The sequence below is a fragment of the Anomalospiza imberbis genome, chromosome 20 (assembly GCF_031753505.1).
Source record: "Anomalospiza imberbis isolate Cuckoo-Finch-1a 21T00152 chromosome 20, ASM3175350v1, whole genome shotgun sequence".
Taxonomy (NCBI): Eukaryota; Metazoa; Chordata; class Aves; order Passeriformes; family Viduidae; genus Anomalospiza; species Anomalospiza imberbis.
The window spans coordinates 11,008,070-11,032,172 of record NC_089700.1 but is presented as its reverse complement, the minus strand read 5'-3'; the positions used below and the strand labels follow the sequence as shown (position 1 = coordinate 11,032,172).

Here is a 24,103-nt window from a genome sequence, read left to right as displayed (position 1 = left end):
AGACAGGTTGCACGAGTTATACAAGAGACTTAGAAATGATGGTCACATTGTCCTACCTAACGCCAACAATGAACTGTGAGAGTGGCAGTGCTCTGTAGGTACCACCACAAACTTACCACCTTGTCCTGCTCTCCGCCTGGCTCTCCGATGTCGTGTGCAGGCGAGGGAACAGCCCTGACCGGCGCTTGATGGGGCTCCTGGACTGGTTCTTGGCAGCAACAGCTGGGACAGGGGGCTGAAAGCAGAGGACAATCTGAGTTTGAGAGCAGAGCTCTCTCCTGGGACTTCAGACACTAAACATCCTGCGAGGAACTGTGCTGCCTGCGCATCTAAAAACCACATAATGCTAAAACTGCTTTTCTATCTCCTTTTGGGGCCAAAACCCCAGGAAGCTTATCTTTGGTTCTTCCACAAAATGAGCCCAACTTGAACAAGGCATCCAAATTCACAGCCTGCTCAAGTCTCCCCCTCACTGCCCACGCAGGGGACTGCCAAGCTGCATCAGTGGAATGCAGTGACCTGTCGGGCTGTGGAGGGGTGGGAAGAGGAAGGGACAGTGGGACAGAGGGACAGAGGGACATGTGGACATGCTCACCGAGAAGGTGGTCTTGGTCACCTCGCCGCTGTTGTGTGCAATGCCCCCGCTGAGGCTGCCTGGAATCCCGCTGCCATGGTGCTTCTTCTGGCTGCCCACCATCGTCTCCATGGAGTGGCTGCGCACCCGGATGGCTCTCTGTGGCACAGGGGACAGGGGACAGCAGGTCATCACACCCAGCGGGGTGCTGTCCCCAGAACTCCTCTCCAGCTTCAGGTCTTCCCCAGGCACAAGGGAGAACAACCTGTCTATGCCTCTCTGAGAGCAAACACACCCCAACAACAGCACAACTCGTGACAGCAGCCCTGGCAGGTGCAGCTGAGCGTGGGCTGCCCTTGGGGAGCCCCACAGCCACCACAGGATCAGATTCTCCCCCCATTGCTCTGTGAAATCAAGGACTCCATCTCTGGGACCAGGAGATGCAGACACAAGCCCCAAGCCCTGCCTCCTGCCTGGCCAACCTCCCAGACCCCTCGGCAGGAATGGGAACCACAGCCAAGCCATAAGCCATGTTTGTGTGCACACCCTCTACAATTCTGCCTGGACTCAGAGAGGACAGATTCTTTCCTGCACCTCTCCAGCCTCTCCCAAAACATCCCCTGAGCTGGAGGCTTCATAGCCACATAAAAGTTCTTCTGTTCTTCAGCAATCGACTGCTTCAGAATACATTTAGCCTGAACTGCTGCTGTGGCTTCTGGTTTGGTCTATCCACCTCTGCAAGGGACTGAAGGTGAGCTGTGCAGCACTGGCCCCACAGCAGCCACAGGCTCTCCCTAATCCCGCTTATCTTCATTTCTCCATGGCAAGCAGCCCCCTTCCCTCACTCTTCACATCAGCAGCCTCACTCATCTCAGCTATTCCCTCAGCCATGGCTCCTCCAGCCCCTGAATCCCAGCCAGGCTAAAGAGTAAATGAGCCATGGCAGGCCAAACTCCTGAGGGTGCCAGCTGCATCTGCAGCATACAGGCTGTTTGCTGCTGGCTCTGGGGGTCATGGAGCCACAGGTGGACCTGCACCAGGGTAAGAGGAAGCTGCAGCCCTGAGCTCTCACCAAGCCTGCAGTGCTGAAGATCACAGCCTCAACAGCCCCTCCTGCCCATGCAATAATGAACATCAAGCAAGAGTCCATCAGACTGAATTTATTGGGGTCAGCAGCATTCATATACAATTTGATGTTGTTCTTAGGTAAAAGTGATCATTTTCTCTGCAGGCTCCTGTCCAGGGATGTGGAACTCTGTGAGGTTCCCCAGCACCCCAGCCCTGAGGAGTGGCTCCCTTCCCCGCAGAAGAGGCAGAGGCAGCTCTCACTCACTCAGAGCAGAACTGGGCTCTGCTCACCTCTGAGAACTGGTCCCCTGGCCAAAGGGATGGGTCTGTAGGCTGGGCCGTAGGTGCAAGGCAGCGGGCAAAAAGATACGATGGGGACCAGGTGCGAGCCCCTCCAGCCCTCCTTCACCGTGTGTCTCCCCCCGTCACTCCGAGAGCGCGCGGTGCAGGATGTAAGCCAGCAGGCAGCCCAGCAGCGCGGGCCCGAGGCGCCCAGCACGGACCACGGGGCTCACCTCCCACCCCAGCACTCCCTGCAATGCCAAGAGAGCACGCTGTCTCCTCGCTCACTCAGCGTGTGCCAGAACATCCCTGCTTCACCTCAGCATGCAGACCCTGAGGTGAACGCTGCGATGTCTGACTGACTGTATGGCAGTGCCACTCCTACACGTCTCACACTGGACAGGACACATCTGAGCCTCTGCAGCGGGGTCTGGGGAGCTGTGCAGCCCTCCTCCCCCGCCCCATCCTCCAGGTACAGGATGAGGTGGCTCATTCACCAGTCTCACTTCTCTATGCTATAGAAATAACCATGCCTGAGATAACAGCAGGAGCTGTCCCAGCAGTCGCAGCCAGGACAGCCCCCTGCCCAGACCACCAGTGCCACCCAGTGCCAGCCCCCTCTGTGCTACAGGGCAGCTGCACCACACACCTGGCAATGGCTCATACCCTCAGACTCAGATGCTGCTCCTCCGTCTCGAGGGGTGTCCCTGCTGCCCAGCCAGTCACTGTCCCTGTTGCCAGTGGCTGCTCAGAGTTTCCTCCACAGCACTTTACCCATTCCTTTTCCTCCAGGCAACATCACCTGCTTTCCCTCCTACTTGCCCAGTCTCCCTGGCACACTCAGCACCACTTCCCCACTCCACACCCAGCACTGTTCTATCTTTGTTTTAAGCACAATGACCACCACCACCCCCCCGCTTGCTGTGGCAGCTGCCCCAGGCACCCCTCCTGATCCCAGTCCCACAGCAGTGGCAGCCAGCAGCCAGAACATGAGCAGGACATGTCCTGCCACAGCAGAGCCCAGCTGCAGGCACACTCTGTGGCAGGGGACTGGGCCTGAACTGAGACCCCTCTGGGGACACAAAAAATGCTGCAGCACACTGGTAGAGAGGTGCTCAGGAGCTCTGGAGAAGTCACTCCAATGGGGACACTCACCAACAATGCAACCATGCCAGCTTTGGCTTGCTCCCACTGGGACCAGCTCGGGCACTTGGCAGGCTGAGCAGCCGGTGGGGGCAGCAGCCCCCACCTCGTCTTGCCACCCTGCCCTCGGGGGACACCTCTTGTCCCCCAACACACGCTCTGCCAACCCCAGGTGCTCTGGGGTTTAGCTCTGCTGTTGGCAAGGGCAGGGCTTTACCTTGAACGACTCCAGAAAGCCTCCATGACCCCCATTCTCCAGCTTGTCCTCCTCGGGCCCCAGCCCCAGCATGGTCTGAGTGTGCCCGTGGAGCTCGTCGTGAAGGTTGTCCAGCAAGGCGGCCCGAGTCCGGTCCTGAGGGAGAGACAAAGGCTCAGCCAGCACTCAGGGGAGGAGCAGAGGCACCGACCCAAGGGAGGAGCAGAGGCACCGACCCACGGCACCAGCTGTGCTCCTTGGGGACAGCGCACGCCCCACGGTCACCACGCTCTCGTCCCTGCAAGCACTGACCCGGTTCAACAGGGAAAGGCGGCTTTGAGGAGGAGTGGGACAGCTCCCCAGAGCCGCTCCAGGCAGGGACACGTGGGCAGCGTTACCTCCAGCTTCGCAAACTTGTCGGACTTGCAGCAGGCGTTCTCAGCATTGATGAGCTTGGTCAGCAGGAACTCCCGGAACTCGGGGCTCTGTGGGGAGACAACCAAGGTAGAAAAAACCCACCGTTTTAGGACTCTCTGTATCTCTGGTACCACAGCTGTACCAACCCAAAACCCAAGCTCACAGCACTTGGCAGTCCCTCCAGATGTGGAAGCGTTGGTGGAAAACCCCAGATGGGTTTGAGGTGCTCACCTGCACCAACACAGCGCCTCAGCACCAGAGCTGCTGCTGCCACCTTGCTCAAGTAATGCCATGCAGTGGTGCATGGCCACTCACCCTACCATAACCTCCAGGGGCCTCAATGGAAACCAAAATTAATGCAGGTCAATTCCAGAAGTCCTGTTTTCCCCAAGCCAGTGTGCTTGGAAACATCTTGGACATGCACATCTACTTTTTCTACAGCTTGGAACATGCTTCCCTCTCAGCCCCTACCTTCTGGAACACCGGAGGGCTTGGCAGGGGTGGGCCAAAGGAGGGAACGTCTTCCCGGGCTGTGACCGATACCTGAGGAGTCAAGAGACATGTTATTCCCATGGGTTTATGCCACCTGCACCCAGGTGATATGTCAGACTGCTCCACGGCACACTCAAATGCTGAGGACCATCAAAACTCTTTAACAAATGAGCTGTTTACAAACATGTATTTTATGTACTGATGTCTGTATACACACACATTATGTAACAGTGCATGCATAACACACCTGTGTGCACACCTGTGTGTGTTCAGCACACAGGTACAAGCCCCCACCAGGCCTTACACTGACTGCATCACTGAGCACAGGGTAAGTGCCCTGGGCAGCCTGTGCCAGGGCCTCACCACCCTCACAGGGAAGCATTTCCTCCTAATCTCTAATCTAACCCTACTTTTCCAAGTGGGAAGCCATTTCCCCTTGTCCCGTCACTCCATGCCCTTGTCAGAAGCTGCTGAAGCAAACCTGGGCACACTGGGGCTGCACCCACCTTGTACGCCGTGTTTTCCGCCTCGGGGTTCTCCACCTGCACCACAATGTAGGCGTGCAGGAAGTTGGAGGCAATCATGTCTGGGACGAACGGCGTGTTCTCCTCTTGGAAGATAATTGCCACAATGTCATTGCCAATGTGCCTCTTCCTCTGGAGCTAAACCGGAAGGGAGAACATTGGGTCGGTAAAACCCGGCAGCTCTGCTCCTGCAGGAGCGAGTGCCAGTCCTGCCCTGGGGAACCAAGCAGCCACTTCCCACGGTGCCAGGGCTTGGCAGTGCCCACAGCATTGGGCAGGGTCAGTGCCGCCCCACTCAGACCCTTCTGTGCAAGCAAACACATCTCTCTTACTTGTTGTGTGTCTCCTTCGGTAAAAGGCAGCTTTGTAGAGACATGAAACATTATCTCCCTGTCCCTGAACACCGTGTACACAGACTCCACTCCCGTCTGCCCATGGCTGACATCCAGGCCTCCTCGAAAACTGGAGATCGAGGGAAAGGCGGAGAGAAACGAAGAGATGTTAATTGAAAGCTTCACAGAGAGCACCCGCGGCTGTCAGGGGACAGGCTGATGGAACAGCCCAGCTCATTTATCTTTATCTAGCAGGGAGCAAATGGGAAAGAACAAACCGTGCGTCATGTGTTGTAACCAGCCATCGCTGTCACCAGCCTGAAATTCAGGGTGCACATAAAGCAGGGCTGGTCAGCCAGGGCTCACCACAGCCATGGGCACAAGCCGTGGCCTCACCATCCCTCACCAGCAGTGGGGGTCTCTGCCCGCACTGTGGCCGCTGCAGGGACTGCCCCCGAGGCACCCATGGGCACAGCACACTTCCACAGACTGCCTTCCATCTATGGCTGAATATAGCCAGATTTTATCACAACCTCAAAGCTGAAGGAAAAGAAATTTTTCTCTCTTGGCAGCTCCATTTTTTTTTAACTCCCCCAGCTTTGAAAAACAAGCCAAAACTATATTTGCTTCTGCTCCGCACATCCCGCTCATGAGCGAGATGACTTCTGTTCTCACACGTAGATATTTTTACATATGACATGGTCTCTTGTTAATGTATTTGTAAAATCATCCTTTTTATTTAACTTACCCTTTGAAGTCCTGGAGAGTTATGGTGTCTCCCAGAAAACTTAAGAAGTTCTTGAAGGCAGTGCTCTCTTCATTATTGCCAAACAGCTCCTCCTCTTGGGTCTACAAAACACAGGGTGCATCTGCTGACAGCCCCAATTTCCCTGCCTGTCCAATCCCCTGCCACCTCCAGCTCCATGCAGGGGGTCCCTGGGGTCTTGTTCCATGGTGACCTGCACAGCCACAGGCTGCTCTCCACCTCTGGTCCCCAGCTGCCACCACCACATTCACCGCCAGCCACCAGCACCATCCATGGGCTATCACAGCCCGCTCAGTGCCAGGACAGCCTAGGGCAAAGCTGCTGAGAGCCTCTTCTGAGCCCCAGCAAGGACTTTAGGATAATAACCAGGAAATACCAAACCAGAAGTGAATCCTCTGTTGAAAATCCCTAATCATCTCCTGCTTGCTGTATTTCAAAACAATGAGACCCTAATTACAGCCTTGCATGAGTCAGTCCATCCAACCCAAAATGCAATATGTAGAGTGCCTGTCAGAGTAATTCTCAGTGAGTTCTGAGGCTGAGTTCTGCACTCCCCATCCAGAGTCCCCCTGCTACTGACAGCATTTTCAGCAAGCACCTCTCTTCAGAGCCCACAGTCCCTCCAGACAAACGTAGCTGGTTAGCTGTCTAAACATACATCTGATTAAAATACCACGCCTGCTAAAATGCATTTTCACATCCGCTTTTCCCTACAGCAGCTTGTGGGCTGATTTCCATACCGAGACTCTTCAGTCATATCATTTTTTAATGAGTGGGGAAAACATCCAAGCAATGAGAAACACAATCAGTGAGGACATCCAGTGACACAAGGTGCTGCACATGGCAGAATTAAGGTCAGAGTTGAGCCTGTGCTCGTGAAACGTGGATCTCTGGTGCACAGGGACATGCTCCATTAAAGCAGCATGGGGACAACTCACCTGCCTGAACTTCTGATAGATCACACCGAACTTGAATGTGTTATTGACCTCATGCTCATCATAAGACACTATCATCTGGGATGCCTGCAGGAAAGCAAAATGCCAATTGTTTCACCTGGTGGTTCAAAATGTGATGGCCAGAAGATCCATGGTGAGGGGTGAGGAGAGCCCACCAGAGCTGCAGTAGGGTACAACAACAGCTGGGCGGCATCAGGGGAGTGGAAGGGGCAAAGAAGCCAAATTCCCACATAATTAGGCTAAAAGTTTTCAACAGTGGCCCTGAGTGTGGCTCTCAGTCTTCTTGCAGAACACACGACCAACTTGGGCAAGTTACCTCACCTTGGGGTAGAGAACCGGGTTAAACTTCAGCCCAGAGGCATCGTCACAGAAGGCCTGTGGGCAAGGGGAAAGAGCAGTCAGTGCCAGGTCCTTGGCCAAAGCTTCAGCCATGAATGTCTTATAAGGAAGCCAAATACAGCCTGCAATAGCAGGAGCTCCCTCCTTCACACCCTCTCATCGGGATGCCCCATGGCCTGGCTGGCCCCGACTGAGGATGCAGCAAGCCAAGTCCCAGGTCCCTCCATGTCAAATGAGGGCCATTTTCTCTCCTTGCCTGGGATCAGCAGGAAAACAACAGCAGGACCAGCATCACCCAAGTGCCCCTTGACCTGAGAGCACAGGCACTGCTGCCCAACACTGTGGTGCTGCCCAACACGTCCCAGCCCTGCCTCTGTTGTGCGCTGGCACAGGCTTTGCTGCACGTGTTCCAGCCAAGCCAGGCAATTCACCTTTGCAATCTGGGGGATACTCGGGAGTTTGCTGAATCCTGCCAGTGGAATCCTCTCATGCAATGTCTTCACTTTGGACCTAGCAAAGAAACAACAAGCAGACAGAGGTCAGAGAGTGTCTACAGCAAAGCAACACCCGCTCTTGGGAAACACAGTTGTGCTGCATTTGTTGGGCCTGGTTAGTGAGCAAAGGCTCGATTTGTCTTCTCATCTCTTAAAATATTCATAGTTCCAGGGAAATGACACAACGGTTCAGACATGCTGGGTCCTGTCAGCTTATGGAGGGATGATGAGAGAAGTGACTGGTGTTATCCCAGGGAGGATTAGGCCCACAGAGATTTATGTTCAGTTCCAGTGGGTTTAGCAACAGATCAAAGTCTCATGTTCATTATCAGGTTTAGTCAGCCTCAGCACAGAAATACAGGGATGCTGCCACTGCCTCCTGTCCCACCCAGACCCCACCACATGCTGCCAGTCCAGCTCAAGCACTTGCTGTAGAAAAAGAATCAGGGACTCCCAAAGAGGGAATATTTTGTTAAACAAAGCTTTTTTTTTTTTCCATACCTGAGTATAACCCTTAAATATTCTGTACCATCTGTCTCCTCACATTTAACAGAAAGGATCAGATTTCCAAGGCTGCTGGCTGTACAGTAGAAATTTAAATGATCCTAAAAATAGAAAACAGCACGTTAGCAGCCAGGAAGCAACTTGCCAATGGCAAGGACACTGCCTGGACACTCACCTGCTACCCCAACACCCTCCCATCACTCACACACTTGCACCCCCTTGCCAGGACCAGGGCAGGAGCTGCCACACAGGCCCCCATGTCTGGCTGAGGTGCCCAGGGACAGGAGGCTCAGGGCCCACATCCCCACTGGGGTCACAGGAGACCTGTGGCTGTGGGACCAGGGGCAAAGGCCACATGAGTGCCCATCACTGCCATGCTGGGAACCCACCAGTGCCTCCATTCCCTGCAAAGAGGGAAATTGTAAAACTTGCCCATTTTGCTCTCAGCTGGAGAGTTTTCTTAGTCAAAGGTGTGCAACTTTGGGCCCCGTGGGATGGAGGAACCCACCTTTCCCAGGAAATGCTTGCGGTAGGCTCTGGCCTCTCCCTTGCACTCCAGCTTGTAGCCATAGGTGCTGGGGCTGAGGTTTTCCTCCTCCTCCTCGCAGATGCTGCTGTCAGATGAGGTGGGCGTGCCCAGGTTTTCTGGGTCTTCTATCCAGTATCCCCCAAACTGGGGCAGGATGATCAGCGGGTAGGGGCTACCCTTCTCCAGTATCTGCAGAGACACGTGCCATGAGGCATCAGGCAGGACAGGGGTGTGGATGTGGGATGCAGAGCTCATTGCTCCATGTTTTGCCCCCCTACTGCAGCAGACCCCAGAGCCCTGGCCCCAGCAGGAACAAGTCCACCCCTCTCTGAAACCTCTTCTCTGTCACAGAAGAGGGGCACATGCTACTGAGGAAAAGCCAAAAACCACAGAGATAGGGAGAGGGGAACATGCTTTATGTAGCTCCTCTCAAACAGAATCTCCACCAATTCCTCTGCTGTCAGCAATTTTGGAAAGGCATTCACCAGAAGGTGTTCAGGGGGTTCAGGGTACCCACCTCATCGATGCTGGGGTATGGGATGTAGTCTTCCTGGAAAAAGGAACCAAACATCATCTATGGCCATCTGCTCCCCACCAGCTGTCCCTTAAAACCCCAGCCCTGCCCACCCAACCCAGGGAGTGCCTCCAGCACCTGCTGGTCCCTCACAAGAAGGCATCAATGCAGCCTAAGTCCTGCCTAAAGGGTAGTGCAACTTCCAGTGCAGTGTTCCCTGCAAACCCCAACCCTTTTGCACAGCTGGAAGCTGAAATGCACTGGTCTGGACATAAAGCTGGATTAGGGATTTACAGGCACCATGCTCCCATCTCTGCAATTCAATCAGTGCCTTGTTTTTAGATAACATCTAAATCCTTCCCAGCCCTTTGAGTGACTGTCTTTGGTGATCACATTAAACCTCTGAGATGAGGGGGGGACACTTGAAGAGATCCCCTCAAGAAACAAAAATCAACCAACCTTGTGTTTTTGGCTTCCAGACCTCTGTTCTTCCAGTTTTGGTGCCTGTTTGGAAGAAAATGAATGCATCAAACAATTTAGATGCTTTTACCAACATAGGGGGTCGGTCCACCAACATGAGGATATTTTGCTACATGGAGATCACTCCAACCCAAGTGGCTGGAAGGTGAGGTCTGTTCCTGGGACAGGCCCTCTGCCCTCAGGGGCTCTGCTGGGGCAAGCATCTCGAGTTACTGGCATGCACAGTGCTGCTCACCTGCATTTTTTCCAGCATTTCGAAGAATTCTGCCGACTGAAAAGAAAAGAAGGAAATCTACTGTTCGATAAAAGCAGACACAAGGCAAGCCAGTCCAAGCCACATCACAGCAGGGACACTGGACCCCCACCCCGAGCACTTGTCCTGCTCCCTGAATGTGACCAGGCAGCTGGAACACCAGGATTCCCATCCAGCCCAACTTGGAGCTCAGCATCATTGCAGCAGCTGCCTTGCCAGAAGCTCTTGACCACCAAAAGTGCCGAGCTTTGAGCATGTTTGATCAGGGGTCTTGAATCATTTATTTTCTTAATCACAGCAGCACTGGTGAAGCTGCTGCCTGTGGTGCTGGGTTGTCCAGAGCAGGGTTAATCCCCCCCGTGCCAAAGGAACTGAAGAGATTACTGAGTTGCTCCCATCAGAAGCCCTGTTTCCGTGCCGGGGGCAGGAGCCGCAGCCGTGCTCACACAGGGTGAGTGGCCCTGCACCTTCGGTGACACGGAGAGGGGGTCAGGGACACGAACCCCACCGGGGTGGGCACAGCCCACCATCGCCTCTCCGGGAGAGCTGCCAGGACCCCTCTGGTGAAGTTCCGCGACGGGAACTTCAGGTAACCCTGTGCCCAGCCTGATCTACCTGCGCTGCCCACCGTCCTGGTGGTGGCCGGTGCGCCGTGGAGCTGCTCTGGGGCCACCCCCGCAGCACAGCACCCGCAGAAGCTGGACTTGCTGGACACTCCTGAGCCCTCTCCCAGCTCTTCCTGCTGTCAGGTACGCACAAATAAATCACCCAGCCAAACCACGGCTGTAAATGCGGCACTCCCAGTAAACCCTAAGTGGCTTTTCTGGAGGCGTGGTGCCCCCGCCCCGTCCCTTCTCTCAGCCCTCATCTCATCGGGCCGGGTTTGCTCGTTTGCTCCCGGCCGCTCCGGCCGCAGCGCCCGGCGCAGACCAGGACAAGCCGGGCCAGGGCAGCGCTGCCAGCCCGAGGGGGACTGAAAAGCGGGATCGGCAGCTCCCATCCTACCGGCTGTCAGAAACGGCTTGCGGGAGAGACATGCATGATTTGGGGCCAAAAAAGGAGGTCACGGTAACAAGGGGAAAGGCAAGGGGGGTGATTTTTAGTGAGCGCTTAGAATACACTGGATTTCTCAAAAGATAAAAAGATAAAGGAAAAAAACAGAGGAGGGGATGAAGAAATGAAAATCAAAGGAAAAGAAAAGTCTGAGATAAATTTTTTCCTTTAATATTTGTGGTGAGCAAAGGTCAGATTTACAGCACGAGCAGTCTATGGCTGCCAGCACAGGTGGGGCAGCTGTGGCTCGGACACAACCCTGGCTGTTTCCAGCTTTAGTCCATGCCCCTTCTTACCTAACACACCTGCGGGAGTCAAAATGAAAAACCCCAGGCTCAGACAGCTCTGTGCCCACAGCTGAATACTCTTTAAAAATCTTCCTTAGTTGAGCTTGGTTTGGATTCTGTTTATCTCCACGTATAAATGTTGTTGGGTAGTTTCAGGTCCTGCTCTACCAGTAGCCAGAGCCAAGACCTGACCCCACGGCGGCACCAGACCCAGCTGCTACAGCGAGTCCGACAGAAAATGGCACACATACTGAGCAAAGCATGCAGCCCTTCAGAGAGCTGTGCCCACTTACAGCCAGCTTTCCTGGGACACAAAGGAAAGGACAGAAAGAAAACCCTGCACCAGGCGGGAGCTGCCACGAATGGAGGGCAGCAAGCAGAGCTGTGCCCCCCTCCCCAGCACTCTCCCCCACGTGTCGCAGCCCTGGAAGAAATCTATTACCTTCCTGGCATCACTCCCACCTGCCTCAGCCACACAGCCAGACCTCCTCATGGGCACCCCGCAAGAGCCCCAGCCCGGCCATCCCTGCCCAGCCCCACCTCCCTTTGGTAAACGTTTCCTCAAGCCAGAGGCACAGCAGGGCAGCTGCCTTGTTATTTCTAAGGGTGGCTCCCCTGGGAGGCCAAGTGCCCGGACCAGGTTGGGCAGGAAGCAGGGGGGGTTGGCAGGGGACAGGCAGGTGCCTGCTGGGACGCACAGCTCACGATGCCCGGCCCCATGGCGGGCACGCCGCGCCTGCCTCGTGCTGGCACCGAGCCACCCAGCGCGGTGCTGGGGAGGTTACTGGGATGGTTTCTGGGAGGCTTACTGGGAGAGCTACTGGCTGGGAAACAGCACCAGGGCTCAGCGCCCTGCTTGGCACCGCCGCTCGCCGTTGCGTAACGGGAGTGTCGGCGCGGGATAGGCCGGCAGGCACGGCTCGCCACCGCGGATGGAGAGAGGGATGGCGTCGGAACAGGCTGCCGGCGGAATTCCAGAAACCACCTACTGCTGCTCCTGTGGGAACAGCCCTAATCCGTGCAGCCGCTGCGTTGGAAGTGCTGCTCCCCACCAACCTGGCTCTCCAAACCCGGGGCCCTGGCCCGGCCCAGCGCTCTCACCTTCATGGTCGGTGGGGCTGTCAGCGGGGGTGACAGGGGCCGCTCCGGGGCGGTCACATCCGTGCTGTTCAGCAGCTCCTGTTTCCTGGAAAACCAAACACAGCCGTGTCAGCTCCCCCCTGCCGGAGCCAGCTCACCAGGCAGGAGATAAGGGTTATCTCCCTCGGCAAAGCCGTGGTGTGCAGCTGCCCGTACAGTAGTATCTGGAATCTGAGAAAAAACCCAGCAGACAGTGTGAGAAGGTGATAAAAGTCATCAGAAGAGCCCGTGCCCAGGGTGGGCTGCGAGTCCCCACGTGTGGTGCTGCTGGTGCAGGGGCAGCAGGCCTGGGTTCCTATGACAGGAACCAGCCATCCCTCCCTCTGGCACCCTCCCCACCTGGGCAGGACCTGTGGCTGAGCAGCCTTCTGGCAGCAAAGGAGGCTCAGCGACACCCAGGGACACCCCAGCACAGCTTTGGAGGGACCCAGCTGAGGGCCCTTTTGCCAACACGGCACCTGGCACCGGATTTGGAAGCACCAAGAGCCATAATGAAGATGCAAGACCCCAGGAAAGCGGAGCCATGGAGCTGTCAAGATAGCCCCCCCAAAAGTCCCCTAAGCTTTGGAAAAGTACGGCCCCAGCCCTCCCCTGAACAAAATTCCCATCCCTGTCACCCAGCAGTTCCCGGGCAGGCAGCCACGCCATCACGCAGTGGCACTGCCAGATGCTCCTCTGGGAGTCAGAAAATCTGAGATTTAATTTAGTTTCCTCTAGTCCCTGCCAGGTTAGTCCTGGAGAAACCGGGCCAAAATGTCCAACTGTTTATCTCGCCGTAAGGAGGTTTGGTTCCCATGGCAGCGCGCCCCGGGATGGCTCCGCGCAGCGCTGCGCGCCGCAGCAGGCACCGGTGCCCGCCGGGGCCTCTCCAGCACACACAGCTCCTGCCACAGGCTGCACCCCGGCCTCTGCCAACACTTGCCCTCCGAAACACCTGCCCTCACCAGCAGCCCTGCCCTCCCACCCACGATGCCCCCTCCTCCCGAACCCCAGCATTTGTGACAGCAGGTGACAACCACCTGCTGGCCGTGGGGAAACGCCGTGCCTGCAGCGCCTCCTCAGCAGGGCCCTGTGCCACCGAGGTGCTGAGGGGATGAAGCGGGGAGGCAGCAGGGATGCTGGGAAGGCAAAGTGGGACCAGCAGCATCATCCTACTCACAGCCAGCAGAGTCATGGCACCACCTGGGCTGTGCCAGCAGCATGGACTTAGCCAGAGGCACTGGGGGAAAAACCCATTGCGTTGTGTCCAAACGTGAACCCAGACCAAGGACTGATGTTTCACATTACATTAAATCAAAATAAATCTTCTTTCTCTCTTTTTTATATCAGGGCAGGTTAAATTTACATTGTTACACCTCATTTGAGCTCCTGGCATCTTCCAGTTTTTCAATGCAAGAAATTAATTGGAGCAATGTGGGGCAATAGCGGAATTCCTGTCCTGCCCACCCATACTGTTTATCAAGCTCCTTCCCTCTCTGCTCTCCACAACCTCAACATGTCTCAACTGCTGAAAAATGCCAAGGATGACAGATTTTCCTTGTTTGCTCTTTGACTTTCTAGGACACTAAAGCACAGCCTGATCTGGAGCAAACCACTCATCCTCTGCTCTCCTTGCTTTGAACCCTGAGCTCTGCCTGATTGCACTCAGCTGCACAGTGGCCTCAAAGGCATAAAACAGATACGACTTTGAAAAGATTAAAGTTACAGGGATGCGCACAAATAATTTGATTTGATCTGGGATTTGTAGTGGGTTGCCATAGCATCATATTCTAAGTATTATAAAATCACCCAACTTAACAACATGTTCCTCTGTCACATGCTGGCTGCTTCTTTGGGGCCAAACTGCTGGAACTGCTCCTGCAGTTCCGGGAGAGCAAAACAAGCCCATCCCCAAGGACTGCTTGGAAGGGCCTCTGCGCTGCGAATCTGTTATGTTAAAGTCCAACCACAGACGCCGATGATTCAGCCCGCCATCAGCGCTGGGTTCAAGGGCCAGCGGCCCACTTCCCAAACGGATTGCCCTCAGGGGATGATAAATGAATCAGGGGGAAGATTAGCTCGTCTTTGTCTGTGCACCCCGAGGGGTGCAGCCCGCAGGGATCCCCCTGAAGCGAGCCCGGGGCCAGCGGGGACTCGCAGCAGCCCCGCTCTGTGAGCCAGTCCCCAGCTGCCACTGAGGCTGCAAGTCTCTGCAAAGCCTGCAGCACAGCAGAGGTGGAGATGGTGCCCACGGCAGCGAGGCTGGGCGCTGGGGACGCCGGGCAGCTCCGCGCGCACTCGCCCCTCCCCGGCACCGCAGGAGACGCGCAGCTCCAGCACCGACATCCAAAGGTCACAGCGCTGTGTCCGCTCCCTAAGGGGGCACCTGGCCCGTACCAGGGGGCTCTGCCCGCCCCCAGTGCCCACCCTGGCCACGGCCACAGCCAGGCAGCAGCGCACGGCATGGGCCAGAGCATCCTCCGGAGCTGCGGCCGGACACCGGCCTCTCCAGAAGGAAACGTGGGCATGACTTTTGTAATTTTATTTCTCTGTTTTTCTCATTAGGCAAATTAAGAGAGAAGGAAAAGAGAGAATTAGAATCCTACATACTTAGTAAATCTAATTAAGGAAATACCTTAATGCGGTTATGGCAGGGCCGACTGCAGGGTTTCCGAATGGAGACTGAGATCACCCCAGCCATCCCAGCCCACCGGGACTGGGCTGGGACCTGTTGCCAGCTCTTAGGGAGGCAAAGCCCACCTGCCAAAGGCTGCTCTTCTGCCTCCTTCCAAAGAGGGAGAAAATAGGGATTTTCCCCCCCAAGTTTGGGGGGAAACCATGGACACCAGTGAGCTCCCAACACAGCAAGGGCAGATAAGGTCTTTCTCTTTAAAGCCTCCCTGATCACAGTCCTAAAGCACCTTCAAATTAATATCCTGTATTTGGCAAACCCCATGGACATACTGAAATTCTGATTAAAAAGTCCTGTTCAGCATGAGCCAAGGCTGCCTGGAGTGTTCCCATCCAGACCCTGACTCCAAGTGCACACTTCTCTTGTGCGCTCTCAAGCCAAAGCCTAATGAAAAAGCCCTAATGCATCTCACCTCCTCATTTTGTCCTAATGCATCCCACCTCCTCATTTTGTCCATCTGATCTATTTCCCAGACAGGCTCTAAGTCAACACAGTACATTTAGATAAATCACAGGTGGGGAAGGGAGGTGCCAGCATATTACCTGACATGGTGAAATGCTCCACATGTGGCTGGCTCTACCTCTGTCAAGATGTGCAAATGAGATGGGAGCACCCCAGGTCCTGTATGCCTGTGCTTAATTCCACAGAAACCTGGCCTAAGGAGGTACCAAACTCCTGCAGCAACAAGTTCTGCCTGTCAGATGCCTCATCCTTGAGAAGGTCAGCAGTGACTCTCTTGTAAATTAACAGCCTCTATTTTTGGACTCATCATTTTTTATCCTTGATGGGCATCACCTTGCCAGCTGCTTCCTTTTTGGTTTGTTTAATATTCCATGTCCAGTCTCCCAAGTTTTCAGAGGGGACTGTGCTTCCATATCACTTTCCATCCTCTCCCTACCCGGGCTCAGCCCTGCCCACAGTGGGCAGGGGGGCACAGACTGCACGTCCTCCTTCTGGGGGTGCTCCTCTCCATCCCCCACACAACTTGCACTGACCCCTGGCTCCCAGGACACAAGCACCAGGCAGAGCAGCACAGCCAGGGACCCTTGCCAGCTGCTCACAAATTGCAAAAAAAAAAAAAAAGAAAAAAACAACTCAACCAAAACTGTGGATTTTTTGCAACACAGACAAGGGCACCTTGCTGTGAGTTTACACCTGGAAGTCTGCAGTGAGTGCCTGAATGAAGAACCTTGCCCTGACTTTGAGCAGCTCTCCACCCAATCCCAGGATGCCAGGCAGGCAAGATCTCGCTGCATCATCACTCATCCCACGGAGGACATCAGCAGAGGACATGCACTGCTGCAGGCTCCCACTGATGTCAGACAGTTGTGGGGCTCCAGAATCCCCCCCAGACGTGGGGTGCAGCCCAAGCACTCACTGCTGCAGAGCTGCCAGACCCTTGGGCAGAGCCCCTGCCATGGAACATCTTCTATAGAAACTGATTTACCTTGTTATGCCCTGGCTCAGCTTAGCCCTATTCAGCAGTGTCGCCTTCTCACATCGAAGCCTGAGAGTCAGCAAAAAAAAAAAAAAGTGCAGCATTTTCTCATCTACATTTCTTGCAATAAATTACGTATTTGCAAACTGCCAGCCTGCACCTGCACACACGCAGCGTCCTCAGCACGCTGTCCTCAGAGCAGGACCGCAGCCCTGCCCAGAGAAAGGTGACATTTAACTGCCAGTGGGGCTGGCTTTAATTGCCCCTCCAAACAGCAAATACACATTGTTGAACAGTTCAGAGCGTCCCGCACTTGAGCAGGCAGGATCCCAGCTGCCTGCGCTGGCCATGGGGGTCACCCTGCTGCCTGCGCTGGCCATGGGGGTCACCCTGCTGCCTGTGCTGGCCACGGGGGTCACCCTGCTGCCTGTGCTGGTCACAGGGGTCACCCTGCTGCCTGCGCTGGCCATGGGGGTCACCCTGCTGCCTGCGCTGGCCATGGGGGTCACCCTGCTGCCTGTGCTGGCCACGGGGGTCACCCTGCTGCCTGCGCTGGTCACGGGGGTCACCCTGCTGCCTGCGCTGGCTATGGGGTCACCCTGCTGCCTGCGCTGGTCACGGGGGTCACCCTGCTGCCTGCGCTGGCCATGGGGGTCACCCTGCTGCCTGCGCTGACCATGGGGTCACCCTGCTGCCTGCGCTGGCCATGGGGTCACCCTGCTGCCTGCGCTGGCCATGGGGTCACCCTGCTGCCTGCGCTGGTCACGGGGGTCACCCTGCTGCCTGCGCTGGCCATGAGGGTCACCCTGCTGCCTGCGCTGGCCATGGGGGTCACCCTGCTGCCTGCGCTGGCCATGGGGGTCACCCTGCTGCCTGCGCTGGCCATGGGGGTCACCCTGCTGCCTGCGCTGGTCACAGGGGTCACCCTGCTGCCTGCGTTGGTCACGGGGGTCACCCTGCTGCCTGCGCTGGCCATGGGGGTCACCCTGCTGCCTGTGCTGGTCACGGGGGTCACCCTGCTGCCTGCACTGGCCATGGGGGTCACCCTGCTGCCTGCGCTGGCCATGGGGGTCACCCTGCTGCCTGCGCTGGCCACGGGGGTCACCCTGCTGCCGGTGCTGGCCGTGAGGTCCCTGCTACACCACACATGCTTGTCCTTCTGGGGAGCGGGGGGCAGCAAGGAGCTGACTCCTGCTTTGCCTGCACCTCTACAGACACTGGAATCCTTCGAGCTGGCCAAGGGCTTCCCACTGGTCCAGGCCAGGTCAGGCCCCTGAGGCTAGATATGCAAGTATTGGTGAAAAGAAGTTTTTATCTTTTACAAAATGTGCTGCTTACTCTCCCTTGCAGGAACAGAGAAAGTGGCAATTTCCTGAAGATCTGGGTAATTGAGCCAAGGCACTTGCAGACATTTTCAGACCAGAAGGCTCGTCTGATCCTATTCCTGCCAAACCCGAGCCAGGAGCCTCGGGCAGCCGTTTCTGAGCTGATTCAATAATTTGCAAATTGCAGAGAACAGCTCCCAGAAACCTGCGCCTCCAAACGCCATGGCACTGGTGCCAAAGGGCAAGGGGAGGCTGTGAGAGGAGAAGTGGCCCACACCAGGGCACCCACCCACCAGCTCTCCCCTGTGAGAGGGCAGCCACCAGAGCGTCACCTCACTTGCATGTGGGACAGTTGGGAAAATCCATGTAGATATAAATACAGTTCCAAATCCCAGGCTTTCAGAGCCAAACAGGAGCAAGGAAAAGCCCGCAGCAGCAGCCACCCCCCCAGACCTCCCCAGTCCTCCCCTCCAGCTCAGGTGTGCCGGCGAGGCACAGGTGAGAAGACTGCAGGTGGAGGGGCAGGTAAGCATCACCCAGCTCTGCCAGGGGAGCCTGGTGTGCTGCGCTGCACTTTGCTGGGTTGCTAACAAGGAAGGGACATGGGCCACCACAGACTCTGCAGCTGCCACTGATCCTGCCAGGCTTGCATATGGCTCATGGAAAGCAAAATTCAATTGCAAATGCAGAACAAAGACTGAATGTAGGAGGGAAAAAAGCAAATAGGAGCAGGTGGAGGAACAGAGTCCCTTTTGACGATGCTGCTAGCAGTCCCTTCCTTTTCCTGCAGATTATGTCACTTTGATGGCCCTGGCAGCTTGCATAAGATGGAACAACCACCGTAAAGCACTGCTTGAATTCCTGCAATCACTCCCATGGAGGTTCCTCAGTCCACGGCAGACAGAAAAAACCTCCTCAGGGTCTTGTTCTCCCCTTGAGAAATCTGTGTGACTCTTGTACTCAGTAAACCCTGCAGCAAGAGGCACACTGAGACGTTTTGTACACAACATGATGCTGGGGAAAAAATAAAAAGGAAAAGCAGGCTCAGACATCACGGGGTAGATTCCAGTGCAAGTTCAGAGCCAGGTTTTTTCTAAGCACTCCAGTGTCATGTTGAGCTCATTCATAAAAACCTGGTACCTGGGGGAAAGACAATTCTTTGGCAAAGTCTTCCTTGGTGTGACTAGTAAAGCACTCCCTGCCCTTGAGGCAAATGCAGGATTGGCCAATGAGTTTCAGTGTGGACAACATCCCGAGGATCATTTGGGTCCCCACCAGTGTCACTCTGCACTCGGACAGTCCCCACACACGTGAAAGCAGGAGGAGAGACTCCAGGTCACCCCCAGCCAGCCAGTCCCTCCAACACTTGCTAGCTGGTAGCTAGAGCCCATGGTCCAAGGGCAGAGCTATGGCTAGAACGGGCCTGGGCTAAACAGGACAAAACCCAAGGAGCAACAGCAGGGGCAGGACAGTGAAGCCCAGCAGGGAGCCCCAGCACAGTCCCCACATCCTTCATTCCAGCTGGGAGTGTGGTACAGGGGGCCCAGCCACGGCTCAGCTCAGGTGAGCAGCCATTACTGCTGCTCATTCTGGACCTGCAGGCTGGTTTTTTCCAACTGTTCTGCTTTGATGATCTACCCAATATCCCAGCCACGGAGACAAAAATATCTCAATCCAGCAAGTGACACAGGAACTCCCCAGAATGCCAATGTTCAGTCTTTAGTGCATCACTGACATCCTGCTCTCCATGGCACCAGCTGTCCAAGGAAAAGTCCCAACGCCAGCAGCACTAAGAAATGGGGTACGAGCCCCACAGTCCACAACTGATGGTGGACAAAAAGCTTCATCCTCAGTCGCCTCACTCTGATTTTTCGTGCTTATAGATTAGGGAGTGGTAGAATATTTTACAGTAACTATTCCAAATAATCGTTTCTTCATTCATTTTAGTTTGGTACAAAATCACAAATTGAACCAAGAAAAAGAAAGAAACAAAAAAAACCCTCAGCCTGCAGCATGTTGCTTCCACACTGAAACAGAGGTACACACACTGTGAGGTTCGGGTGCATATTTCTGACTATTTTTAACACCGAAGTTGCCAGAGCAGCAGAGTCCTGGAGGAGAAAACTCCCTGCCCGGGGCAGCCCGCACAGATCAGCGCGGGGTCAGTCTCCGAGGCCAACAGCAACTCCCGTGCGGAGCGGGGGGAGCGGCGCCGGCGGAGCAGATGCCAGCTCGCAGAGCACTGCAAACAGGCCGTTTCCTACGGCACAAAGTTGAACACGAAGTGCAGCCCGTGGCTTCGGCAATGAAAGATGAGACCATTTGTCAGCTGTTCCCGCCGCAGACAAAGCTGCGGAGCCGAGTTACAGCAGATCTGCACGGGCGCCCGAGGGGGCCCTGAGGATCGCGCTGCTCCTCCCGGTGTGCAGCAGCAGCGGGTGCCGGGGCTCACCTGGCCCGGCGTGCGGCCCCTGCACACACACGCACTGACACGGCGGTCACACGCGCCCCGGCGGTCACGGTTATCCCGGTTATCCCGGTTATCCCGGTTATCCCGGTTATCCCGGTGCCCGGCTCCCGGCGCCGCTGCCAGCGCACAGCGCGAGCGGGTCACGGTTACGCCGGTGCCGGCTGTCTGGTCCCCGGCACCGCTCAGGCACACAGCGCACACCTCGAGCGGGTCACGATTTTCCCGGTGCTGTTTTCCAGCTCCCGGTACCGCCGCCGGCACCTCCCGCCCAGTAATTCCATCCGCCGCTCCCGCCGCGTCCCCCCGCAGCCCCCAGGCTCTGCCCGGCCGACGGTACCGAGCGCTCCCCGGCTCCCCGCGCCGTCACCTTCTCTCGCTGCTCTGCCGGGAGCGGTGCAGGAGCCCGATCAGCACCACGGCCGCCCGCACCCCCGCGCGCCGGGACCGCGTCCTGCCGCCCGCCCGGGACATCGCCGCTGCCGCCGCCGACCGAGCGCCGGCACCGGCGGGGGCGGCGGCGCGTCCACGGCCGCGACCGCCCCCGCCCCGCGCCGCCCCGCGCGCGCCCCGCGCCGCCGGCAGCGAGCGCGGGGCCGGTAACGGAGCCCCGCGGGAGCGGCTGCGGAATGGCGGCAGCTCTGCCCCGTCCCCTCGGGCCGGGGGCCGCGGGTGTGTCCGCAGACCCCCGGACAACCCCGGGCCGGCTCTGCGGGCGGGCGGGGCTCTGAGCACGTCACGGGCCCGGGGACCGGACTGTCCGCGGCACAGCCCCCGGTCGCCCCGGTACGGAGGCTTTCCCGGCTTTCCCGGCAGCCGCAGCCCGGACTCCTTAAGGGGCGAAGTGCCAGCACAGCCCCTTCAACCCCCACAGAGGGAGGACTCGCTTCTGCCCCACAGCCGGGTTCCTCACCGCAGCAAACCCCCGCAGGACCTCTCGGCTGGTCCCAGCCTGGCCCTGCCATCCCTCTGCCAGGGCCGAGCATCCCTCCCCCTGAGCCCCGGCTGCAGCAGCGGGACAGCTCGGGGCCTCGAGCCTGTCCCTCACACCGGGAGCTGACACACAGCTCCCTCCAGGAAATGAGTTCTTTTTTTTTATTAAGTAAACTGTAAATTATCTACTTCTCACTTCAGCACCTTTCCCTGGAAGTCCTTGTTGCCATGGTGATAAAACACCCAGGTCCCTCTGCCCCCCTTATCTCACCTCTCTCCTCTGCCAGTTTAATTTTCACAGGAATTAGACACAGGACAAGCTACAGCACTTTGAGCTACTTCCTAGTCTAAGGGATGAAAGCACTATGCCTGCTGCCAGCAGGTGTGGGATCATTCATGAGAACATCCACCCAGCACGGGACGGGACACGGGCACCTCCCAAAGCCTGCCTGCTGTTCTCTGATCCCTGCAGCCATTAGGAACAGTCCAAACAATCCTCCTGCATCTGGTCCAGCCCACTGCCCTGGGTGGGTTTAACCAGCCTGGCCTTAGGGCAGGGAGGGCAGAACCTCCCTGGCAGTGGCACACAGGTGCAGGGTCCCTGGGGCAGCAGTTCCAAGTGTCACAGCCAGGTCAGGGTTTTGAGGGGACCCTGCCACAAACAGGAACCTGTTGAGGGGCACACACAGGCTGCAGACAAGCAAATCCACCACCCATTCAAGCGGGACCTGAGCAACTCCCAGGGAAAGATGGCAAGAAAGGCTCCCTGCTCCCCACCCACAGAGCAAGGGCCCAGCACCAACAGGAGCTGCCTGGAAACCCCCAGCTGGGGCAGTCAATCATTAACAATGCATGGGGCTCCCATGGCAAAGCCTGTAATAAATGTGTTTGCTCAGGAGAAACAGCTTGCAGAGGCCACAGACCACATCTGGCAGGGAACAGCCGCTCCTGCTGCCTCGTCCTGCCTGTCACACTCTTGTCTACCACCCTTAAGGAGATCAACATAACCCCAGTTCTGGCCTTCTCTATCTAAATGTTTCAACAGAATCTCTAATCAGAATGATTCTTTAAATGCAACAACAACAAAACCCCTATCATTGCCATACTCTCTTTCCGTATCCTACTGTAAGTCAGATAAGTCAGCCGTGTTGTTATTTTTGTAACACACCACATGAATTCACCCCAGATGAACCAGACAGCATTTCAGCGTCACCACAGCACCCATCCCGACCTACACCGTGCACACGGAGCACTCCAGAGAGTCAAGACCCAAACTGAAACCCAAGAACAGTATTTTTGTGTTTCACCGGATCTCGAGGTCCCTGGGGAGACTGAGGCAGCAGCAATACAGCAGACAAGTGTTGAGGTACCACTTCTCCACAAGAAAAAGTCCAACTCATTCTCCAAAAATTCCAAAATTCATTTCTGTCTCCTCAGAACAACATCAGATGATGCCAAACTCTGAGTGGTGGTGAAAGAATGTAAATGGGTACAAGGAATGATTTTTGCTAAACCTGGGTGCTACCTGCACTGCCAAGCCTTTCAATGAAGTTTTTGATGGATCAATAGATCTCTTCCTGCAGAAAATACCTGTCTGCTTTCCTTCAAGCTGAAGCTATCAGTCTGACAAATTTCTCAGGCACAGGAAAAAAAAAATTAGATCCTATTTCTGTGCCAAATTACACCAGTTCTTGAACTCATTTCCAATTAATGGAGGGGGAGGGGGTTAATTTTAAATCTTTTAGCTCTCACATTAAACAGGCAGATTCAAATTTCATTGAGTGTCCCTCTCTGGAGACATTTTCCACATCTCCCCTCCCCTTTTCCAGACAAGGTAAGTATTAATCTCCTCTTGGTTTATGCTGAAGTGGCTTTGTATTGATTTTTAAAGATGTCCAATTCTCTCCTATTTGGAAATAGACAAATACTTTGAGCAGAAACTCAGGTTCCCTCTCCACGCAAACATGGCCCAGCCCACAGTGGAAGTAATTGTATCTGGACTCACAGCAGCTGATTTGTAATTTATGGGCTGAGGGCAAAGCAATAGATGGTGAGGGCTGAGGTGGGCTGGGGGCCACGGGTTCCTAGGAGGGCTGGATGCTCACATAGGCAGAAGGAACCAGGACCTCCTGCCCCACAGGACATCACCTCTGGCTGTGCCAGGCCCTGCAGAACCTGCCCTGTATTTCTTAGGCTCTGCCATCTGGTAGCTGCTCCAGGATGGAGCGGGGCAGGATGACAGGGGTGCCTAGGAAGGCACACAAGGTGGCAGGGCTGGTGCATCTGAAAGCTCCTGCCCTGCCTGTCTTCCCCATGTCTCACCCGCTCCGGCTCCAGCCAGCCTCCTGTTCCCACAGTGATGCCCCCAAAGCACCCATCACCTTCCTGAATGTTTGCAATAGGAACGCCCTGTCAGGGCCAGCACCCCCAAAGCTCTCCAGATGTCCCAAGGGACATCTCCTAAGACAGAACACTGCCGTTCAAGACATTCCGAGTCTCCATCGTTCCTTTAAAACATCAGTATCACCCTGTCAGTGACTAAATCACCTCCAGGGTAAGAGGTTGCCCCTGTTTTATGAAGAAATATATATCCCTTGAAAAATGGCCTGACGTTTTTGCTCCAGACAAAGCAGTTTGGCAATGAAGTAGGAAGCCTGAGGGGCTGGAGGGAGCGCAGGACAGGTCAGGACAATTACACACCGTGATTAACACATCACCTGGCAGCCGTCTGGACACTGCTGAGAAAGAAGGATCTAAACACACCAGACTAAGACAAGATTGAGCCTTTGTCCCTTAGGAGTATGGAATCTACCATGAATAAATGACATTATTAATATTATTATGAAGCCATTAATTTATGTAATAACTTTGGCTTTTGTATAGGTGCTGTTGTGAGATGAAACCCCCTATAGGTGGGCAGCCCATC

At 55.7% G+C, this 24,103-nt stretch overlaps 1 protein-coding gene across 20 annotated transcripts in view; it reads right to left on the bottom strand.

Annotated features, from left to right (window-relative positions):
* The window catches only part of RAP1GAP2 (RAP1 GTPase activating protein 2), a 57,053-nt gene that overhangs the window by 6,072 nt on the left and 26,878 nt on the right, over nt 1-24,103 (bottom strand). For 11 of the 20 annotated variants that reach the window (XM_068210789.1, XM_068210785.1, XM_068210787.1 and 8 more), the window contains 17 exons: nt 12,305-12,389; nt 9,846-9,881; nt 9,590-9,634; nt 9,134-9,166; nt 8,596-8,805; nt 8,085-8,188; nt 7,521-7,599; nt 7,072-7,125; nt 6,733-6,816; nt 5,777-5,877; nt 5,029-5,158; nt 4,679-4,834; nt 4,152-4,223; nt 3,662-3,748; nt 3,285-3,419; nt 596-733; nt 117-235 (listed from right to left, as the gene is read on the bottom strand). In XM_068210789.1, coding sequence (XP_068066890.1) covers nt 117-235; nt 596-733; nt 3,285-3,419; nt 3,662-3,748; nt 4,152-4,223; nt 4,679-4,834; nt 5,029-5,158; nt 5,777-5,877; nt 6,733-6,816; nt 7,072-7,125; nt 7,521-7,599; nt 8,085-8,188; nt 8,596-8,805; nt 9,134-9,166; nt 9,590-9,634; nt 9,846-9,881; nt 12,305-12,389 — 1,668 coding nt within the window. Of the gene's footprint in view, nt 1-116; nt 236-595; nt 734-3,284; nt 3,420-3,661; nt 3,749-4,151; nt 4,224-4,678; nt 4,835-5,028; nt 5,159-5,776; nt 5,878-6,732; nt 6,817-7,071; nt 7,126-7,520; nt 7,600-8,084; nt 8,189-8,595; nt 8,806-9,133; nt 9,167-9,589; nt 9,635-9,845; nt 9,882-12,304; nt 12,390-16,461; nt 16,629-20,614; nt 20,808-24,103 lie in introns of those variants that run through there. The other 9 variants (XM_068210788.1, XM_068210791.1, XM_068210801.1 and 6 more) reach the window with 6 other exon arrangements.